General features: G+C 42.8%; 1 protein-coding gene across 1 annotated transcript in view; it reads right to left on the bottom strand.

The window, feature by feature from the left end:
• The window catches only part of mtpn (myotrophin), a 15,262-nt gene extending 3,388 nt beyond the window's left edge, over positions 1-11,874 (bottom strand). Inside the window, exons 1-3 of the mRNA XM_024014020.3 lie at positions 11,537-11,874; positions 6,537-6,650; positions 4,822-4,905 (exon numbers count right to left, since the gene is read on the bottom strand). Coding sequence (XP_023869788.1) covers positions 4,822-4,905; positions 6,537-6,650; positions 11,537-11,605 — 267 coding nt within the window. The 5' untranslated portion in view covers positions 11,606-11,874. The remainder of the gene's footprint in view (positions 1-4,821; positions 4,906-6,536; positions 6,651-11,536) is intronic.
• Between the last annotated feature and the right edge of the window lie 8,415 nt (positions 11,875-20,289).

Below are 20,289 nucleotides of genomic sequence, written 5' to 3'. Positions count from 1 at the left end.
ATGCCTACAAGGAAACAACAGAGAGCGACTGCAAGACAACAGTGAGGGTGAGGGGGGTGCTGTACTGCAAGACAACAGTGAGGGTGAGGGGGGTGCTGTACTGCAAGACAACAGTGAGGGTGAGGGGTATGCTGTACTGTAAGACAGTGAGGGTGAGGCTGTAGTGTAACATTTAGCAGACGCTCTTATCCAGAGTTCTTACAGTATTGAGTGCATACATTTTCATACTGGTTCCCCGTGGGAATTGAACCCACAGCCCTGGTGTTGCAAGCACAATGCTCAACCAACTGAGCCACTATAAGCCTGGAAAAGGTAGTACTATCTATCTATACACAGTTGTCCACAACAAACCATTTCTGGCATCTATTGTCGAGCACATGAAAAAGTATCTTGGCTAGTTAGTCCCAAAAGCTAAACATCGTCCTGAGAGAAGAGAGAAGCTTAATAGCATCCCGACACAGTACGAGCATGTCTCACTCCCCCAGTCCTCCTCCCTCCTAGCAACATGCCCATAGTGGTGCGCAGAGGTCTACATTTAGACAGGGAGGAAATGGTAGTCTTCACAATCCTACTAACTCATTTCCTGTTACCCAGCCCACCCTTCATTCAAGTCTTAAATCCATCACGACACATTCTTCACACTGCGGTACCCATACACAATCACTCTCCCTCGCTTGCCTAGCACAGTGTAGACTGGGGCTGGAATATTGGAATATTTGGAATATTTGAGTTATCATGAATGATACATTCTGGTAGTAGTGGACTAACGATGCAGTATCAGATTCCTCTGAATGTTTCTTAAAGCTGAATAAACGAGTGGACATGAATCAATGAGTAGACATTCAAGCACTGGCCTGCTGTTGCTCTTGATGTGTAATAACAGTGTGGGGAAAGGTAGCCAGAGAGAAAGTGTTTCAGAGCTCCAGTCCTGATGGAGCCAGAAGCTGGTGCTTCTGGCTGAAATGAGCCATCAGGCTGCTGTGGTGTGGAGCGTCAACTCATATCTCCTCGCACTCTCACTTAGGCCTAAACTGCTGATAGGCCCTTGGCGGCGGTGACCCGGGCTGCCTCGCGCTTGATGACAGACTGCATATTCTCATATCTGCCAGATGGGGTTTCAATGCTGACTGTATCGCTGCGCCGAGACCTCCCAAGAGGTGATCTGGTTCCAGCACACATGATATCTCGGTCCTGCATGTATCGTGACTGTCCCCTCCCAAGAAGGGATCGGCGCAGCCACATGATATTCGGTCTCTGCATGTATCTGTGACTGTCGCCTCCCAAAGGTGATTCTGGTTGCCAGCCACATGATACTCGGTCTCTGCATGTATCGTGACTGTCCCCTCCCAAGAGGAGGTGATCTGGTCCAGCCACAATGATATCTCGGTCTCTGCATGTATCGTGACTTGTCCCATCCCTAAGAGGTGATCTGGCTCCAGCCACATGATATCTGCGGTCTCTGCTATGTATCGTGACTGTCGCCTCCCCAAGGCGATCTGGTTCCAGCCACATGATATCTCGGTCTCGTGCATGTATCGTGACTGTCCCTCCCAAGAGGGCGATCTGGTCCAGCACATGATATCTCGCCTCTGCATGTATCGTGACTGTCCCATCCCTAAGAGGCGATCTGGCTCCAGCCACATGATATCTCGGTCTCTGCAGTATCGTGACTGTCCCATTCCCTAAGAGGCGATCTGGCTCAGCCCACATGATACTCGGTCTCTGCATTACGTACTGTCCCATCCCTAAGAGGTGATCTGGTTCCATCCATATTAGAGGTCGACCGATTAAAAAATATATATAATAAATCGGCATGGTCGATTAATTAGGGCCGATTTCAAGTTCTCATTACAATCGGTATTTTTGGACACCGATTACATTGCACTCCTCGATGAGACTGTGTGGCAGGCTGACCACCTGTTACGCGAGTGCAGCAAGGAGCCAAGGTAAGTTGCTAGCTGTCATTAAACTTATCTTAACATAATCACTAGTTAAACTAGTAATATCATCAACCATGTGTAGTTAACTAGCTTGTCCTGCGTTGCATATAATCGATGCGGTGCCTGTTAATTTATCATCGAATCACAGCCTACTTCGCCAAACAGGTGATGATTTAACAAGCGCATTCGCGAAAAAAGCACTGTCGTTGCACCAATGTGTACCTAACCATAAACATCAATGCCTTTCTTAAAATCAATACACAAGTATATATTTTTTAAACCTGCATATTTAGTTAAGAAATTCATGTTAGCAGGCAATATTAACTAGGAAAATTGTCACTTCTCTTGCATTCAGTGGAAGCAGAGTCAGGGTATATGCAACAGTTTGGGGCGTCTGGCTCGTTGCGAATTGTGTGAAGACCATTTCTTCCTAACAAAGACCGTAATTCATTTGCCAGAATTTTACGTAATTATGACATAACATTGAAGGTTGTGCAATGTAACAGCAATATTTAGACTTATGGATGTCACCCGTTCGATAAAATACGAAACGGTTCCGTATTTCACTGAAATAAACATTTTGTTTTCGAAATGATAGTTTCCGGATTTGACCATATTAATGACCTAAGGCTCGTATTTCTGTGTGTTTATTATAATTAAGTCTATGATTTGATGTTTGATAGAGCAGTCTGACTGAGCGGTGGTAGGCAGCAGCAGGCTTGTAAGCATTCATTCAAACAGCACTTTCCTGCGTATGCCAGCAGCTCTTAGCAATGCTTGGGGCACAGCGCTGTTTATGACTTCAAGCCTATCAACTTCCGAGATTAGGCTGGCAATACTATTGTGCCTATAAGAACATCCAATAGTCAAAGGTATATGAAATACAAATGGTAGAGAGAGAAATAGTCCTATAATAACTACAACCTGAAACTTCTTAACTGGGAATATTTAAGACTCATGTTAAAAGGAACCACCAGCTTTCATATGTTCTCAGCAAGGAACTTAAACATTAGCTTTTTTACATGACACATATTGCACTTTTACTTTCTTCGCCAACACTGTGTTTTTGCATTATTTAAACCAAATGGAACAGTCAGGTTTAATTATTTATTTGAGACTAAATAGATTTTTATTTATGTATTATATTAAGTGAAAGTGTTCATTCAGTATTGTTGTAATTGTCATTATTACATATATATACACATATATACACACACACACACACACACACACACATACACACACACATACACACACACATATACATATATATACATATATACATACATATATACATACATATATACATAAAATAAAGAAAGAAAGATAAATAAATTGGTCGATTAATCGGCGTCAGCTTTTTATTTGGTCCTCCAATAAATCGGTACCGGTGTAAAAAAAATAAAATCTGAATCGGTCGACCTCTAATCCATATGATATCTCGGTCTCTGCATGCATCATGACTGTGTCCCCTCCCAGTAGTGTTGGTGCCGGGTGATTTACGTGGCGGGTCGTGTCCGTAGGATGCAAAGAGGGGCGCCGCTTGGAGTTTGGACACAGGCGAGTGGCGACGTGTTTTTGGCAGTCCCGTCGCGAGTAAGTCCCTTAACTGCTGTGACGCTGGATCTCTCGGCGAGTGAGGCCGCCTACGCCACTCTCGGAGAAGCGCGGCACGGAGCTTTTGTATACCCCACCTCATTTAGCCTGGCTGGGGCTGGGAGATGACCGATGCTTACCCACTGGAAATATTAGCCTGTTGGTTTCCATTCTCACACAGTCAGAAACAAGAAAACACAAACATCCACATACAAATACTGCGGCACACACACGTTTTATGAAAGTAATTTGTAATTGTACTGACATGTCGGCGCTCCCCAGATAAAGACCACAGACATAAAAAAAAGCACAATCACGAGGTAATGAAAGAAATGGCCATATTATGCTTCTACCCTTTGTGTTGTGCAGCTACGAGTGAGGGAGAGAGGGGTACATCCATTTCACAGCAGTTTGGCATGTTTTCAGAGGGAAGCAGGGAGAGAGAAAGAGGGGAGAGAGTGAGGGGGAGAGAAAGAGGGGAGAGAGGGGTAGAGAAAGAGAGGAAAGTGATATAAGTCTCCACAGGGCTTACTATTAGAGAACGGAGACATCTGTAATTTCTATGTGGCTGCACAACAGGTACCTCACTGAGCCGGCACGCCATGATAACAGATAGCAGCTGGGAAAACGTGAGCTGAATGAAAACTAACACCACACAGTGAGTGACTGACTCTACTCCACAAGGCAGTGCCCAAATCATGTCCTGTATGTACACAGTTCTGCATCAAACAAATATGGCCCAAATCACTGCTCTACAACTGCACTGTGATAGTAGTTACTGTGTACTAGGAATAAGATTTCATAATTTGACAAAGATCACCTCTCAAAGAATACATAACCTATCTGCTTGTATGAATCCAAAATGGCAGTAGTACAGGACTGTAAAAGCAGCTCCTTGGTGTTCAGGAAAAGTGTTGGCTCCTCACTACAGCGGTGGGTGACTGCCAGGACAGAGGTGTCACATTCAGCCATCGTATCATCATCTCCTCAGTGTTCCAGAGCTGAGTGAGAGGTGTGTGTGTGTGTGTGTGTGGGAGAGAGCTAGTGGGAGAGTAACAAACAGCAGCAGTGCTGTGTGATGAGGTCTGGGAACATTCCAGCTCCCTCCACACAGAACAGAAGGTTTGGGCAGGCAGGACCAGACAGTCACTGAACATTCAGCCTTTACTGTAGTCCCTTGTCATACAGGAGTTACCTCAGCAGTTACACATCACACAGAACTTCCAACACAGAAATGGCTCTGAGGAGTGTAAAGACAGCTCTGTGCACGCGTGTGTGGCGTTACCTTTTCTAGCAGGATCTTGACACAGGTGAGGTGACCCTCGTACGTGGCAGAGAGCAGCGGAGTGATACCATGTTTGTCTGGGGCCTGTGGGAGACCAAAGAAAGTGAAAAAAAAGGGAGTGAGCGGGTTTGTGCGTGGACAGGCGCCATACATCAGCAGACCAGTCGTCCCTGCCTCCAACACAAGGGCACATCACGTCACTCTCGTTATCACAGGAAATAACTCAGAGGGAGCGCTTTTATTTCTCTCCTTATCACGTCAATGAATTAGAGGAAATCCACTCTGCCACTATTTATCTCCCCTGTTTCAGYAGCCCTGGCTGGGGCCCCTTATCTGAAGGGACTGGGGAAGAGAGACAGAGTTACACATTCTGGGGGGGGGGTGTTAGTGATACAAGCCTAGAGAAAACAAAATGGTGTAACAGGCAGACTGATGGATGTTGGAGTGAATGACAAGTGTGGTGGTGATCAGACCGTGAGGCAGATAAGGGAGGTGGGGAGAGGACATGGCTCTACAGACTGTGTGCAGTGAGAGTTGGGCCTAGTTAACAAGCATTCCAAATTCACACTGGAAGGTCAGAACTTCCAGCTCTAGCAAGTATCGCCTGAACGGTCAACACGTGTCTGTGTGAAACTAACTATAACGTCTTGGGTCAGTGACATCCATAAGCACGTTCAGGCTTGTGTGGCAATATTGAGGAGCTGAGGGGACTGAGACCAAAGAAGAGCTTCGAATAAGGTTAAGAATTTATAATATTAACAACAGTTGCACACCGAGGCTACCTAGAAAGATACTAGCGCAGAACTGTACAATACGGTCACCTTCCCTAACTTGTAAATGCCACAACCATCACACTACTCCATCCCACTGTAACAGCAGATGGATTCCCTCCACTGCAGTGTGGTAATGGGTTGAGGCTCAGGGGAGCATTCTGACAGACTACGGCCAGTTAGACTGTGCTGCTCTCTGCACACTGAGGGAATTGGGGGGGGGGGGGCTTCAGGAGAATGACGAGTCCCTTATAACGGAGGAATCCCATTGGTCCAAACATAGAGCTTAACCACTCTCTACATGTCTGAACAAAACTAGCAGAGTCTACAGTAGTTAAGTCATGTCGGTCTGAGTCGTTACTACAGTATGTGGTTGACTATAGTAGAAGCTTTGTATGAGGGGATTCAGAATAAGGGAGTGCTGTTTTCTCTGGTACCATTAGATCTATTCAATAAGCAAATGAATGCAAACACACAGAATGGAAAACGCATCATCCTTCCTCCTTGGTCATCAGTAATAACTGATCTCTCTAACGTGAGCAGATAGGTGACAGAGGGCTACCACCATAGCCTTCTTCACTACTAATAAAACAGAAGGACTCACATTAGAATACGGTTGTTAAATACTAACAATATAACAGCAGTAGGCCTATATTAACAGCACTATTCTAATAACTGTATAACAGTAGGCCTATATTGATAGCAGCATTCTAATAACTGTATAAAAGTAGTCCTATATTGACAGCAGCATTCTAATAACTGTATAAAAGTAGGCCTATATTGACAGCAGCATTCTAATAACTGTATAACAGCAGTAGGCCTATATTGACAGCAGTATAATAACTGTATAACAGCAGTAGGACCTATATTGACAGCAGTATTCTAATAACTGTATAACAGCAGTAGGCCTATATTGATAGCAGTATTCCCACTAGCAGCTCTTACGTTGACATCTGCGCCCTTGGAGAGGAGGAACTCCAGCATCTCAGCCTGGCCACAGTCAGCAGCATAGTGCAGGGGCTTCCTGCCACCCTCCAGGGTCCTGTTCACATCCTCATCCTAAAAAAAAAAATATTTAAAAAACGGTTGAGATACCATCACCTACACAACTTCCCCTCCTGTATCAAGACTTGGTCACCCGCTTGCTAAAAAGGAACATAAACACTTACTGCATGGACATGCACACAGTTAATACAATCACATAATAGAAATCCTTTCTTGTGCCAGAAACACCCCTCAGTTCAAAACAGAGAGGCCGTCACACAATCACACCACACGCCTCTTCCTAGAGTCTCCCTGCTGTGGTATTGCGAGGCCTCAAACTGTCAAGCCTACAGGCGAGAAGAAAGACAGGCTCTATAGCTCCTCCACAGTCCATTGTGTGGAGCGGTGGGTAGTCCTGAAGGGACAATACTCATTAGAGAGACCGGTCACTCAGACCGGGCAGCGTTGTCAGTACCATGTCACACCATAGCACCTTTCTCATTAGCTGGCTATCTGGCCCGAGGAAAGAGAGGACTGGAATGTATTCACCTGCTAAGCATCCTGCATAAAACCAACCCATTTTAATGACTTTCTATAGTACCTGGCTAGCTACAGGACAGAAATTGATTCCCAGACAGCAGCTCTATAGGTTATACATTAGCTAGGACCTACGGTGCACCCATGAACATGAAGCAGAACCTACTCAGCTTGTGTGACAGAGAGACATATCTTATTACAGGAAGCAAGAGTGTGATGGAGAGACACTAGAGCTGGGGTTGAGGGGGCATGGCTATCCTTCGTCTGTGTTGGTCACCAGCAGATTTGATGACTCAGTTTTTTCACTTAAAAAAATGTATGCCAAACAAAACCCATTGATTTCAAAGTTTAACAAAATCATACAGCTCTATGCACAATGACAACTTTGAACAAATCATACAGCTCTATGCACAATGGGACAACTTTGAACAAATCATACAGCTCTATGCACAATGACAACTTTGAACAAATCATACAGCTCTATGCACAATGACAACTTTGAACAATTTCCACAGTAAATAAAATGTAAGAAAAAAAACTTGATGCAAAGTTTGGTAAAAGAAATACGGTAAAATCTCAGTTTAGTGCGGTTATCAAACTTTGTTTTTGCATAGTTCTTGCTGTAAATGTGTTTTGTAAAATGTTCAGTGGAAATTGTTAAGAGTAGACAAATCCTTGCGCATTGAGTTGTATGGTTTGCTAAACTTTGAAGTCAATGGTTTTTGTTTGAGTCTCCGCATAGGGCAGTTACGCGGTAATGGAATTAAGGCAACAAGCCTATCAGGAGATGAGTCGGGGTCTGGGCTAGTCTTTAGCTGTGCCGGCCGGGCGTGATAATCAATCTGGCGCAGTAAAGGTTACAGCCAGGCTTTGGGTAATGCTAGCACCACTCACCTGCTGTCAAAAGCTTAGGCTAGACAGCACAGTGATCCAATGGATGCCTTTGCTGCATTTCATTGGATTTCTGAAGCTTGATAGATCTCCATAACTCAGGTAAATGTAGCCTATGGTCCATCCATGTGTTGTAATCAGAGTTTACACATTCCTCTCTACTCTCCCGTGAGTTAGGCTAATATAGCCTGGTGAGAAAGGTTCCTATTGGATAAACTGAGACAGCAGCTGCAGACACTAGTTGCCCTTCCTGCAGTTCAAATATGAATATATATGAATGACAAACGGCTTAACCCGACAGTGATGTGTAGTCAAACTGCTATCCTGTCACTAGCTGTATGACTGAGATTATATATATAACCCAGAGGCCCATATATATAACCCAGAGGCCCATCTCTGGCATGCTCACCTGTGTCACCATTCCCCTGAAGGTCAAGGAAAACAGTGGAAACCGGATTCCGCGCCTTCATTTTACACCCAAGCCAACTGAATCCATTAGGCATGATGGTATCTCATCCCCGTTCTAATAGTTTTCAAATATTACCTCCAGGAGCTGGGTAATATGGGGCCAATTTAAATGGCTTCATTCAGGTTGAGGGATAAGGGAAACCACAGTGGATCACAGTCTAATTTCCACATGTGCAGTATGAAGTGTCTAGGAGCTGCCTGCTTTTGAAAAATCTTTGGCAAAGGGCGGAAAAACCCATCTCCGCAACTGAATGGCCCAGATCTGAAACATTTCCATCCTATTGCAATTTAATTGTAATCCGGGATTATTGGGCTAGGTTTACACAGGCAGGCAGATTCTGATATTTTGGTCAATTACTGGCAAAACATCTGATTGGCCAAAAGACTAATTAGCGGCAAAAGATCAGAATTGGGTTGCCCGTGTAAACGCAGCCTTTGAGATCAATATGAGTAATGCAGCAACTCAGTGCATTAGTAACGGTCTTGCTTGCCAAAATCAGTAAAGATTTTTTTTTAATAGCTGTACCTCTGACTTTGATTAAACTCAATCACCAAAAGCTGAAAGGAAAGCAGAGCCTAAATACAGTCCACCCTAATGGTTAGAGCTAGGCTATTTCACAGAAGTTAGCTAATCAACTGATAGGTCTATAAAGAATAGAGGTTAGATTGTCTAGCTCCAAGCCTACTGTCTAAATAAAATGCATAAAAAGACATGTTGCTTTTACACAGGAGCTCTACAGACCTAACGCTTCATCAGTGTGGTTCAGCTTTCAACAAGAGTTAACCCACAGCTATTTTAAGGTGTTCAACCTACACCAGACTGGCTAAACCTCAAACCACAAGCCGTGTTTCAGTATTATTTTCAGGTACATCACAGAAAGATCCAATGCTTAGATACCTTATGTACTGTGCATTTGGGGGGAGGGGGGGGGGGGTATTCYYKCCCCTTCCCCACATTTTGTTATGATACAGCCTTTTTCTACTACCCCATAATGACAAAGTGAAAATAGGGTTAGAAATGTTTGCAAATGTATTAAAAAACATGAATACCTTATTTACATATGTATTCAGACTCTTTGCTATGAGACTCGAAATTGAGCTGAAGTACATCCTGTTTCTATTGACTGGACATGGTTTGGAAAGGCACACACCCGTCTAAGGTCCCACAGTTGACAGTGCATGTCAGAGCAAAAACCAAGCCATGAGGTCAAAGGAAATTGTCAACAGAGCCCCTAGACAGGATTGTGTCAAGGCACAGATATGGTGAAGGGTACCAAAAGATTTCTACAGCATTGAAGCTCCACAAGAACAGTGGCCTCCATCATTCTTGAAATTGAATTAGTTTGGAACCACCAAGACTCTTCCTAGAGCTGGCCGCCCGGCCAAACTGAGCAATCGGAGGAGAAGGGCCTTGGTCAGGGAGGTGGCCAAGAACCTGATGGTCACTGACAGAGTTCCTCTGTGGAAATTGGAGAACCTTCCAGAAGGACAACCATCTCTGCAGCACTCCACCAATCAGGCCTTTACGGTAGTGGCCAAACGGAAGCCACTTTTCTGTAAAAGGCACATGACAGCCCTAAAGGACTCTCAGACAATGAGAAGCAAGATTCTCAGGTCTGATGAAACCAAGATTGTACTCTTCAGGACAAGTTTCAATGTCCTTGAGTGTCCCCGATCGAACATAACTGGAGAGGCCTGAAAATAGCTGTGTAGCAACGCTCCCCATCCAACCTGACAGAGCTTGGAGAAGATCTGCAGAGAAGAATGGGAGAAACTCCAAAAATACAAGCGTACCAAGCTTGTAGCGTCATACCCTAGACTCAAGGCTGTAATCGCTGCCAAAGGTGCTTCAACAAAGTACTGAGTAAAGGTTCTGAATACTTATGCAAATGTGAAAAAAATGGTTTTTAATACATTTGCAAAAATTTCTAAAAACCTGTTTTTGCATTGTCATTGTGGGGTATTGTGTGTAGATTGTTGAGGGATTTAAAAAAAACATCTCCATTTTAGAATAAGGCTGAAATGTAACAAAATGGGGAAAAAGTCTAGGGGTCTGAATACTTTCCAAATGCACCATGTGTGCCTGGAATGTAGGCCTACAGAGAATGCAACATTGGTGATAAAAATCTATTTCAAGGAGATGCCTACAAAACGACTGCCACCATTAGTGTTCTTCAAATATGATTGATTCAAGTTTGAGTCTATTTTATGTCTAGAATTTGACCAAAATAAGTTAGTCTAAATGACCTGTTTACAGACCAATAGCTAATGTTTCACTGCTCTAAAAATGGCATAGGTGTGGCCTGATAATTAGTGAGACTGAGTCAGTATGGAGGCTGAATGATAAGATTTCCCGGAACATCCTCATTCAAAGCAGAGCGCAAACTAGTATGATTAGGCCTACTTCATGTTTTCAACGGCATGAAGTTAGCAAGCTAGCCATCTAGATAGATCTGCCTTGCAACAAAGCTCTGAGACACCCTCACACTTCACACTAGCTAGCTGTCACAACAACAGGGGCCTGTGGATTTTGCTATAGCTAGTTAGGCTGCTTGCTAAAACCAACCAAGACTGATTCTCAAGCAGGAGCCAACTATCTAGCTTAATAATTAGTTAACGTTAGCTAGGTACTTGACCATATATATGCTTGTCTGCAGAAATATAGTCATTCATTAGGTAATAGCAAAAAGACACACACCGATACACTGTGATTGAATCAGATTACAACAAGTTGTTGCAGTAACTAGCTAACCATTTCTGTTCAGCATGGTAGTTTGCTAACGCTGGCTATCTAACAATCTACCCAATCTAGGTACCGATTGTTTTACAAACGTTTGTAAAAGCAAACCTTCTAGCTAACTAACTACAGTGAGTTTGTGATAGTTAGGTGAACGGATAGTTAGCTTATGTATGTACACTAAGCTAGCAATGAAAGTTAGCTACCTAGCTAGCTAACCTTGCAATGCCATGGCTAGCTAACGTTTGCTAGCTATACAGACAAAACATAGCTAGCTAGCGCACTTAGCTGGCTGATTTGCGAGTAAGATAGCTACAGTATATCGTACCTTCATTAAGGTCTTAACCTCGTCAAGGTCTCCATTTTTCAAGGCCCACATCAATTCTTTATCCCCCATTTTCTTGTGTTCAAAGACTTCACTGCGGCTTCCCTGATGAAAAAGGCAGCTGTCACACTTCTCTCAAGGCAAGCAGTTATTGACAGATCACTCCGTAGTCAAGCGAAGGCGGCTATAAACTTTGCAGCGTTACAGGAATTAAATAATTTGCTAAATTGAACACCTGGTACTTCAAGAGTGCAGTGCAGGCAATTGTTAAAAAATAAAGTTTCAAAGAAAGGACAGCAGAGGAGGGGTCCGCCTTTCTCTCATGAAGCGTTTCCGATGCCGCACACCCGGAAGTTAACCTTTCTTCATGCCCGAAAATACGGTTTCCACTAGAAAGCACAAGGTCAAAATTGGCTAGATATGAACAATTCACTGGAGAAAAAAAAAGTTTAGGGTTAGGCATAATGTTAGCAGTGTGGTTAAGGTTAGGTTCAAGGTTAGGTTTAAAATCACATTTTAAGAAGTTAAATTGTAGAAATGGGCGGGGTTTATGAATTTGTGATTGTGGTAACTAGTGACGACTGAGAACGCAGATCTTCTTCGTTTGAGTTTTTGCCTGATGAGACGATTTTTGAGAAATCCAGCCCTTCTCAGTTCGGAATTTGACAAATATATATAGAAATGTGAACGGTAAAATAACATTTGCACCACCCACTAACCCTGCACCTATAAAATCAAAACACACTCCTTATCCCACAACTTTTCTCGAACTGTTCCTACTCCTGGCTTCTAGCTTGGGAGGATGGGACTCCTTTCAAGATCTCCTCTAACTATTCTGCAGTAAAATCGTTCACTCCTAATAACTTTCCTGCTGCTGCTACTACTTGCTGCTACTACTACTTTTATCTTCTGCGACTTCTGTTCCTTTTCATCTGTGCTGTACAGTTAATTACCATAGCGATGAATGCCAAGAAACCAACCTTGCTAAAACACAAACTATTTCAGAACACTCATTCCTGCCCTACTACTTATTGGTATTCTCTCATGATCCCTTACCCTTTGCCCATCACCCTCTACTTTCCTCACTGCCTCAGCATTTGTCACTTTTTGCACTGCTCAAACCCTTGGAACCTCAACCTGTTTCACGCGCACATGATCCCCAGCAACATGAGAAGGTGGGGTGGGATTCGAAAGGGTCGGTGATCTTTTTTGTTAACTTGGCTTTCGAAGACCTTAGAAAGGCAGGGTAGGATAGATATAGGTCTGTAACAGTTTGGGTCTAGAGTGTCTCCACCTTTGAAGAGGNTTAACTGCCTTGTTCAGAAGGACAGATTTTTACCTTGTCAGCTCCGGGATTCGAACAAGCAATCTTTCGGTTACTGGCCCAACGCTCTAACCACTAGGTTACCTGCCGGCCCCCCCTGACTTCAGTGGTGCTCTGCTCTGGAGAGCATAGCTAGACACAGCTCTGTCCTTTTATTTATTAAGTCAGTTAAGAACAAGTCCTTATTTACAATGACTGCCTACCCTGGCCAAACCCTAACCCGGACGATGCTGGGCCAATTGTGCGCAGTCCTACGGGACTCTCAATCACGGCCACTTGTGATACAGCCTGGATTCGAACCAGGGTCTGTAGTAATGCCTCTAGCACTTGAGATGAAGTGCCTTAGACCGCTGCGCCACTCAGGAGCAACGAGGCGCGTGACACAGAGTGTCCACTCAATCTGGGTGGAAGACAGGAGAGGAACATGCAACTATCTCTCCTGTAGTTGACTCATAGGAGAAAGTAGTCGGCTTATATTTCACAAATGTTGGTTTGTACGGTTTGTTCTTAGCGCCATTCTTTCTCCTTCGTGTCATCCTTCTGTCTCCCAGATCTCAGATCAGCTGTCAGTTAACCTTTTCACACTACTCAAATGTCTATAGTTCAAGCAAAACTGATCTTATACAGAGCTTTATTTTACTGGAAAGGCTCGGCCCAGACAATTAATAGATACCAGGTCTGGTGAACCCACAGGTTAATAAAAACACATCAGGACTAAACAAAGCTCGCGATGGGTCAAAATAGCCACTGATGATAGTAGATTGAACATTTTATCAAAGGTTAATTTCAATCAGTGTGAAGGGGCAAGGCCAAGATAAGAGATGTTCAAGGCTATGGGAGATCTCAATTGCATACTCCTCGGATCCTCTCTCCTCATCTCCATCTCTAAACCCATTGGATGAGAAAGGCAGAGGCCCCTCCCCTCTGACCTTCTCCTCCAATGGATTTTCAGAAGGAGATGAGGAGAGAGAAGAAACGGGAAGTATGCAATTTAGATCTTCCTCATGTCATAGTCTCTAGCCTCCCTAACAGGAAGACCTGCACATCTATATTCCACCCTCTACTACCCCCCCCTCTCAACCCACGTTATCAAATGGCTTTATAAGTCCCTCGCTCCCGCTCTCTCTGTGATGAATGGCTGTTTGTAGCACTATTATTACATCAAATAAGCACTCTGGAGCAAAAACAAACCCGGCCAGCAGACGAAAGTGACTATAAAAGTTGCCATTTGGAGAAAATTCAATAGGGCTCTACACTGGGGATAAAAATGAAGGTAATGAAATTCTCTAACTCTCCTCTTCTCTCCTCCAACGCCCTGCCTGCAGCCCAGCATCTTCCCCTGTCCCCCCACTCTTCTAAGCCTGGTAGATGTACCATATACACACTGCTTGTCTGAGGAGAGGCTCAGAGTGGCCATTAAAACTGCTTTATGTGTTTGTAATAAACTCTCCAGAGTACGGGTTGGAGTATCTATTCGCCACATGAGGATGAGGACATAGGACATGACTCCCTACATTCCCCTGCTTGGCATGCTAATGTCTCATACATGTCTCAAATGAGTCACCATTGGGTGATCTAAAGTTCATACAGTGCAGTATATATGAGCAGCAGGCCGATATACAGAATGTTGATGGCTGGTTAAAACTCAAATGAATGTTCGTGGGTGCTGCTGTGTTCCTTTGAAATGTCCTCACTGCAGTACCTAATGAGGATTGTAGTGAACATTTCAATGTGCTAACGTAATTATCATTGGCTGGTAAGATGGCCGCCTGCTGATTATAGTGAGTCACATCACACTTTAAAGCAGATGATTTACAGGACATCCCACCTTATTATAGACAATAAAGCCTGAAGAGTGCTGGACTAAGAAATTAACACCATATTCAAAATGAATGCTCGGGCAGAACTCTAAAGGGAGAGGAAAGTTAGGACATACACTTTTCTGTAACATCTCGAGATGCTGCATTGATGTTGAGGAATGGAGTGTAAAACAAGTTGTCCCTACAGATTTGACAGTATGGGGCACCTCCATTTTTCACTTTGGTAAAAAATCCCAAGGCGGCAAAAATATGAACCCGTTTTCAATAACAAAACAGGGCAAAAATGTAAATAAATGTTTTCTCTCTCAAAACGATGAATAAACCCCTATTTTCAGCTCTATCTTAAATGATCTGGGAAACTGATATTGAACGTGTTTTCTAGTACATGTCCCCTTTAGTTGTCTTACGAGTGATCAGGCAGTAGTTTTTTATCGCACCGCAAAGATAAAGAAAAGTTGGAGAAGAATCTCATTAAATGAAAGATCGCATTTTCAGAGGCCGTGTCCAAAAACTTTGACAACTAAGCAACTTTTCCTCCTCTCAGGCAAGGCCATTCATTCTCACTGCAGAAGGTTCGAATTAAACATGAAGGTGAACAATATTAATGTGTGCCACATGGTATATTGAATGGTATGGATGAGGGAGATATGCTTCCAGTGTGCATCCAGGGGTAACATCGGGTAATTGGGGCAGTTTCTCTTCATCACCGAGCATGAGTCTTCACCTGCCAACGCAGAGGGATCAAACATCTAGTTCACCCTACATGTTCTCCTTATCTTCCTCCCTCCTCCTCCTCCTCTTCTGTCTGCCCTGCTTCTGCTTTTATTTCCTCTGTCTTCTTCTGTCTGCACCGCATAGCAAACTCATCTCCAGCTTTCTGTCAAGCTCTGATACCTATAAGAGCATCTCCACATCTCCAGCTCGGTCAGCTAGTCAGAGTACTGACAGGTAATCCATGTGCTGACCATGTTGCAATAATCCATCTCTATCAGTCTTGTCAATGCTAACTGGCTGATGATTAGTGAGACAGACTGTGCCGGGTTCATACAGCAGCCAGGGAGATCCCAACACAATGGCATCACTGCATTAGCATAGACAGAGACAGAGACAGACTCCAAATTGACAAAGACTACAATAACATTGTGCTTCATGATTATATATACATTATATACATGATTATAAACTGGGTGGTTTGAGGCCTGAGTGCTGATTGGCCACGGGTATGACAAAACATGTATTTTTACTGCTCTAATAACGTTGATAACCAGTTTATAATAGCAATAAGGCACCTCGGGGGTTTGTGGTATACGGCCAATACACCACGGCTAAGGGCTGTGTCAAGGCGCTCCGTGATGTGTCGTGCATAAGAACAGCCCTTAGCCGTGGTATATTGGCCATATACCACACCTCCTCGTGCATTATTGCTTAACTATACAGCATTACTTTAAAAAATTGAAAATGTATTTAATGAAAATGTTAATTGACAGAGATTGCACTTGTAAAAGTTATGATTAATTTAAGGGATTTAAGTGATTTTATATAAACGCTTAATAATTGTTTATGTAACCACCGTGCTTCTGTATCAGTGTTCGCTTTAGCCTTCAACTGCTTCAATATTTGCTTTGCACAGTATTCCACAGAGCATTTACATTAAGTCACCCTCAAAAGTAAGCAGCCGACCATGATTGATATAGACTAGCATGCTCTGAAACCTTGCAAACTATTTATACCCAAAGATATTTCATATGAACCCAATTCAGTTTCTGATGTTGAGGAATGAAATAGATTATGATGAAGAGAGGCAGCATCTGGTCTTGTCGCTTTACATTTTGGAAAGTTTTGATAAGACAGTTGCATAATATAGTTCCGTTTTCTCTTTGGCGTGTTTGTAGAATGAATCAAAATGCAGATTGGAAAAGTAATAAAGGGGAAGAGGAAGATACTGAGTATATTGAGAGAAGAGGAAGTTTGGGGCTTATATGCTTTCCCTTCCCCTCAGCACAACCAAACCATTGTTTCTGGAGTGCAGAATCACAACAGCACCTGTACAGTATGACAGCATGGTTCAACAGTACTTTTATCAGTCTCGTTACATATTAAAGCTAGGATCCTTAATTGAAACAATAACAAAGTGTCTCTCCGCCTCTGTTTTGATCAAAAAAACAGAGGGATGGGCTTAGAGCAATGTAACCACTCTCAAATTCCTAGACAGAGCTATGGGTACAAGGACTGACCATCTGACCACTGACCACACTGACTGACTGATCATGACCACTGACCATGATATCAAAATTATAGTTTTAACCATGTTTTGAAGTTATATAGGGTTTGTTTACATTTACATTGTTACAAACATTGAAGTACAACAAGCACATATTTTGGGATCTGATGGGGTACAACAGTTGAACTAAGCTCATGAGGCATTTATAAGTTATGTTCTTCAACAATCAATGAGTATGTATCATTAATTTATAATAGATTTAGCAACTAACGATTCTAGCTTCAGGAGACAGTTTAGCAATTTGTAGAAAGCACAGGAGACTGCTGAGGGGAGGACAGCTCATGATAATGGCCGGAACGAAGCAAATGGAATGGTATTTAACAACTGGAAACCATGTATTTGATACCATTCCACTAATTCCGCTCCAGTCATTAACACGAGACCGTTCTCCCCAATTAAGGTGCCACCAACCTCCTGTGATAGAAAGAGTTTTAATGCATATCAGCTTAATACTGCTGCAAATTAGTTGCAATTCTAAACCAATAAAACCAGATCTATATAAATCTATATCCGTCTTCCTCTCCACATCGGCTTCACACCACATGTAATCCACGCTAGATTCCCCAAGCACCTGAGGAATAACCAATAATACATTTGAATCAACTTAATGGAGTATCATTTTAATGTACTGTGCGATCTCGTTCACTGCATGAAATTAATAACAAGGTAATAAAGGCTTCACTCTGAAAATAGTTTGCCAGGAGCAAGACTGGGAAGTTCTAAAAGCATGTTCTCTTTATATATAGCTGACTGACAGGTTTATAAAAAGCAGGCCATTGTAAAACGGTGAATCCACTCAGAGACCAGAGATCATCATCAACAGTGTGGCGGGAACATGTTCTGTACTGACCATGTCTGACCATTGACCATGTCTGACTCTGCATCTATTAAAGGCAGTGGAAATATGGAACTGTGGGTGGACAGCTGCTTTCTGACTCCAGCTTCTGCCTCCCTCTCGAGGTCAGGCCCTGGATACTCCTATACTGCCACTCCACATGGGAGCGTGGCTGTGTGGGTGGGGAGAAAATAAGAAGGCTCCTGGACGGGACCCTGTCTACAAAGCCGCGAAGGTGTAATTCTAATTACATTCCAACCGTTGGAATTATGTAGCACACAGCAACAGCTACTCTCACTCAAAGGTGCAGAGAAGTGGATTCCAATCATTTGTTTAGATTTTAGTGGTGACAGGTAGCCTAGCGGTTAAGAGCGTTAGGCCAGAAACCGAAAGGTCGCTGGTTCAGAGCCAACTAGGTGAAAAATCTGTCGATTTGCCCTTGAGCAAGGCACTTAATCCTAATTGAATAAGAGCATCTGCTAAATTACTCAAATGTAAATGTATCAATTCACTAGACGAGGGGTGCTGCGCCACCATAGGAGCAGTGTTGTACTAGCATACTAGCTGTACTAGCGTACATCTACAACATTGGGAATAAAGTCAACAATGGTATCTCATAACATATTTACAACTATTGCAAAACTGTACAACTACATAGTAAAAATACTGAACAACTACATAGTAAATATACTTTACGACTATATAGTAAATATACTGTACAACTACATAGTAAATATACTGTACAACTACATAGTAAAAATACTGTACAGCTACAACTGCATAGTAAATGTAATGTACAACTACATAGCAAATATACTGTACAAATACATAATAAAAAATCCTGTACAGCTACATAGTAAATATACTGTGAAACTACATAGCAAATATATTGTAGAACAACATAGTAAATATACTGAACAGCTACAACTAAATAGTAAATACACTGTACAGCTACAACTACATAGTAAATATACTGTACAGCTACAGCTACATAGTACATATACTGTACAGCTACTACATAGTAGATATACTGTACAGCTACAACTACATAGTAAATATAATGTACAACTACATAGCAAATATACTGTACAGCTACAACTACATAGTAAATATAATGTACAACTACATAGCAAATATATTGTACAACTACAACTACATAGTAAATATACTGTACAGCGACAACTACATAGTAAATATACTGTACAACTACATAGTAAATATACTTTACAGCTACAACTACATAGTAAATATACTGTACAGCTACAACTACAAAGCAAATATACTGTACAGTGCATGTCCACTGTCCAGAGTTAACCCTTATAACCTTCTATCATCCGCCCCCGCTCCCATCAAGCAGTGCTCCGTCGCATCATCCATCCAACAGCTAGCCCTGTCACGCCATTGGCTGCCCCTGGTCACCCCTAAACATCCCTGGCTGAGGGCTTGTGCTGCACGTTGTCGATGTGGCTGTTGATAGGATGTGACAACTTCATTAGGCACAAATCAGTCAGCCTGCTTCCATTCTCTGCTGGACGTGTGAGCGATGTGCGTGGCGGGCCCCAGTTTTCACGGGCAGCCCTCGCTGTCTCTCTCTCCCGCTCGCGCTCTCTCTCTCTCCCGCTTGCGCTCTCTCTCTCCCGCTTGCGCTCTTTATCTTCTTTCATTCTTTCCTTCCAGCATATCACCCCCTATTATCTGCGCCGCTCCCTCACCATCTAGCAGTCCTCCCTTGGGATGTAGTCTTTCCATTCTCTCCTGATAACTAGTTCAATGTACCGGTCATGGACTGAGGGAAATCATGTTGATCATACTGATTATACGAACTACTTTTACTACCCACAGTAAAATACATTAGCCAATATCTGTATGAGTGAAAATATGGTAATACATGACAATGTCTAATAGATGAATAATTCTTCCATTGACGTATATTCAATTTACAGGATGAGTCAAGTTAGATGATTTGTTTTAACACAGTAAAGAATGGAGAAATCCCTCTGTCAATATGTCACAGGATGAGTTAAACAGAGGGAGGTCTGGGAGATTAGCAGTGCCTTGTGAAAAGGCGCCTCACTCGAGTGCCAATGGAAATCATCCAATTTCTGCCTCCAAGTTTAGAGTTAGAGACAGAAGGGGAAAATGAATGGGATTAGGTGAATACAAATTTTCGCACACTTTAGCTAAATGTTTCTGCATGTTTAGATTTGCCTCTCAAAGAGGGATTGAGGGAAGGTTACCGGAAGATAGAACAGTCAACTTTTACAACTGTTTCTCTTGATACTTAATCAAGGTTGGGCGATCTAAAAACATTTAAAATGCTTTTCCCTGTTCAGATCGTTCACCACAAAGCTACCCTATTAATATGGTTCCTTATCTTACACAGCTTGTGAGACAGACTTCACTTGTGATAAGTCTGGTCAGAAAATCTATGCAATCTCCAGCCTCCCAATTAGACAGCAATTCATCAATATGAGTTTTGTTACACTTAGAAAAATG

This window comes from Salvelinus sp. IW2-2015, linkage group LG3 (assembly GCF_002910315.2).
Source record: "Salvelinus sp. IW2-2015 linkage group LG3, ASM291031v2, whole genome shotgun sequence".
Classification (NCBI taxonomy): domain Eukaryota; kingdom Metazoa; phylum Chordata; class Actinopteri; order Salmoniformes; family Salmonidae; genus Salvelinus; species Salvelinus sp. IW2-2015.
Note: the sequence above shows the minus strand (reverse complement) of the source record. Positions and strands in the feature narration are given on the sequence as shown.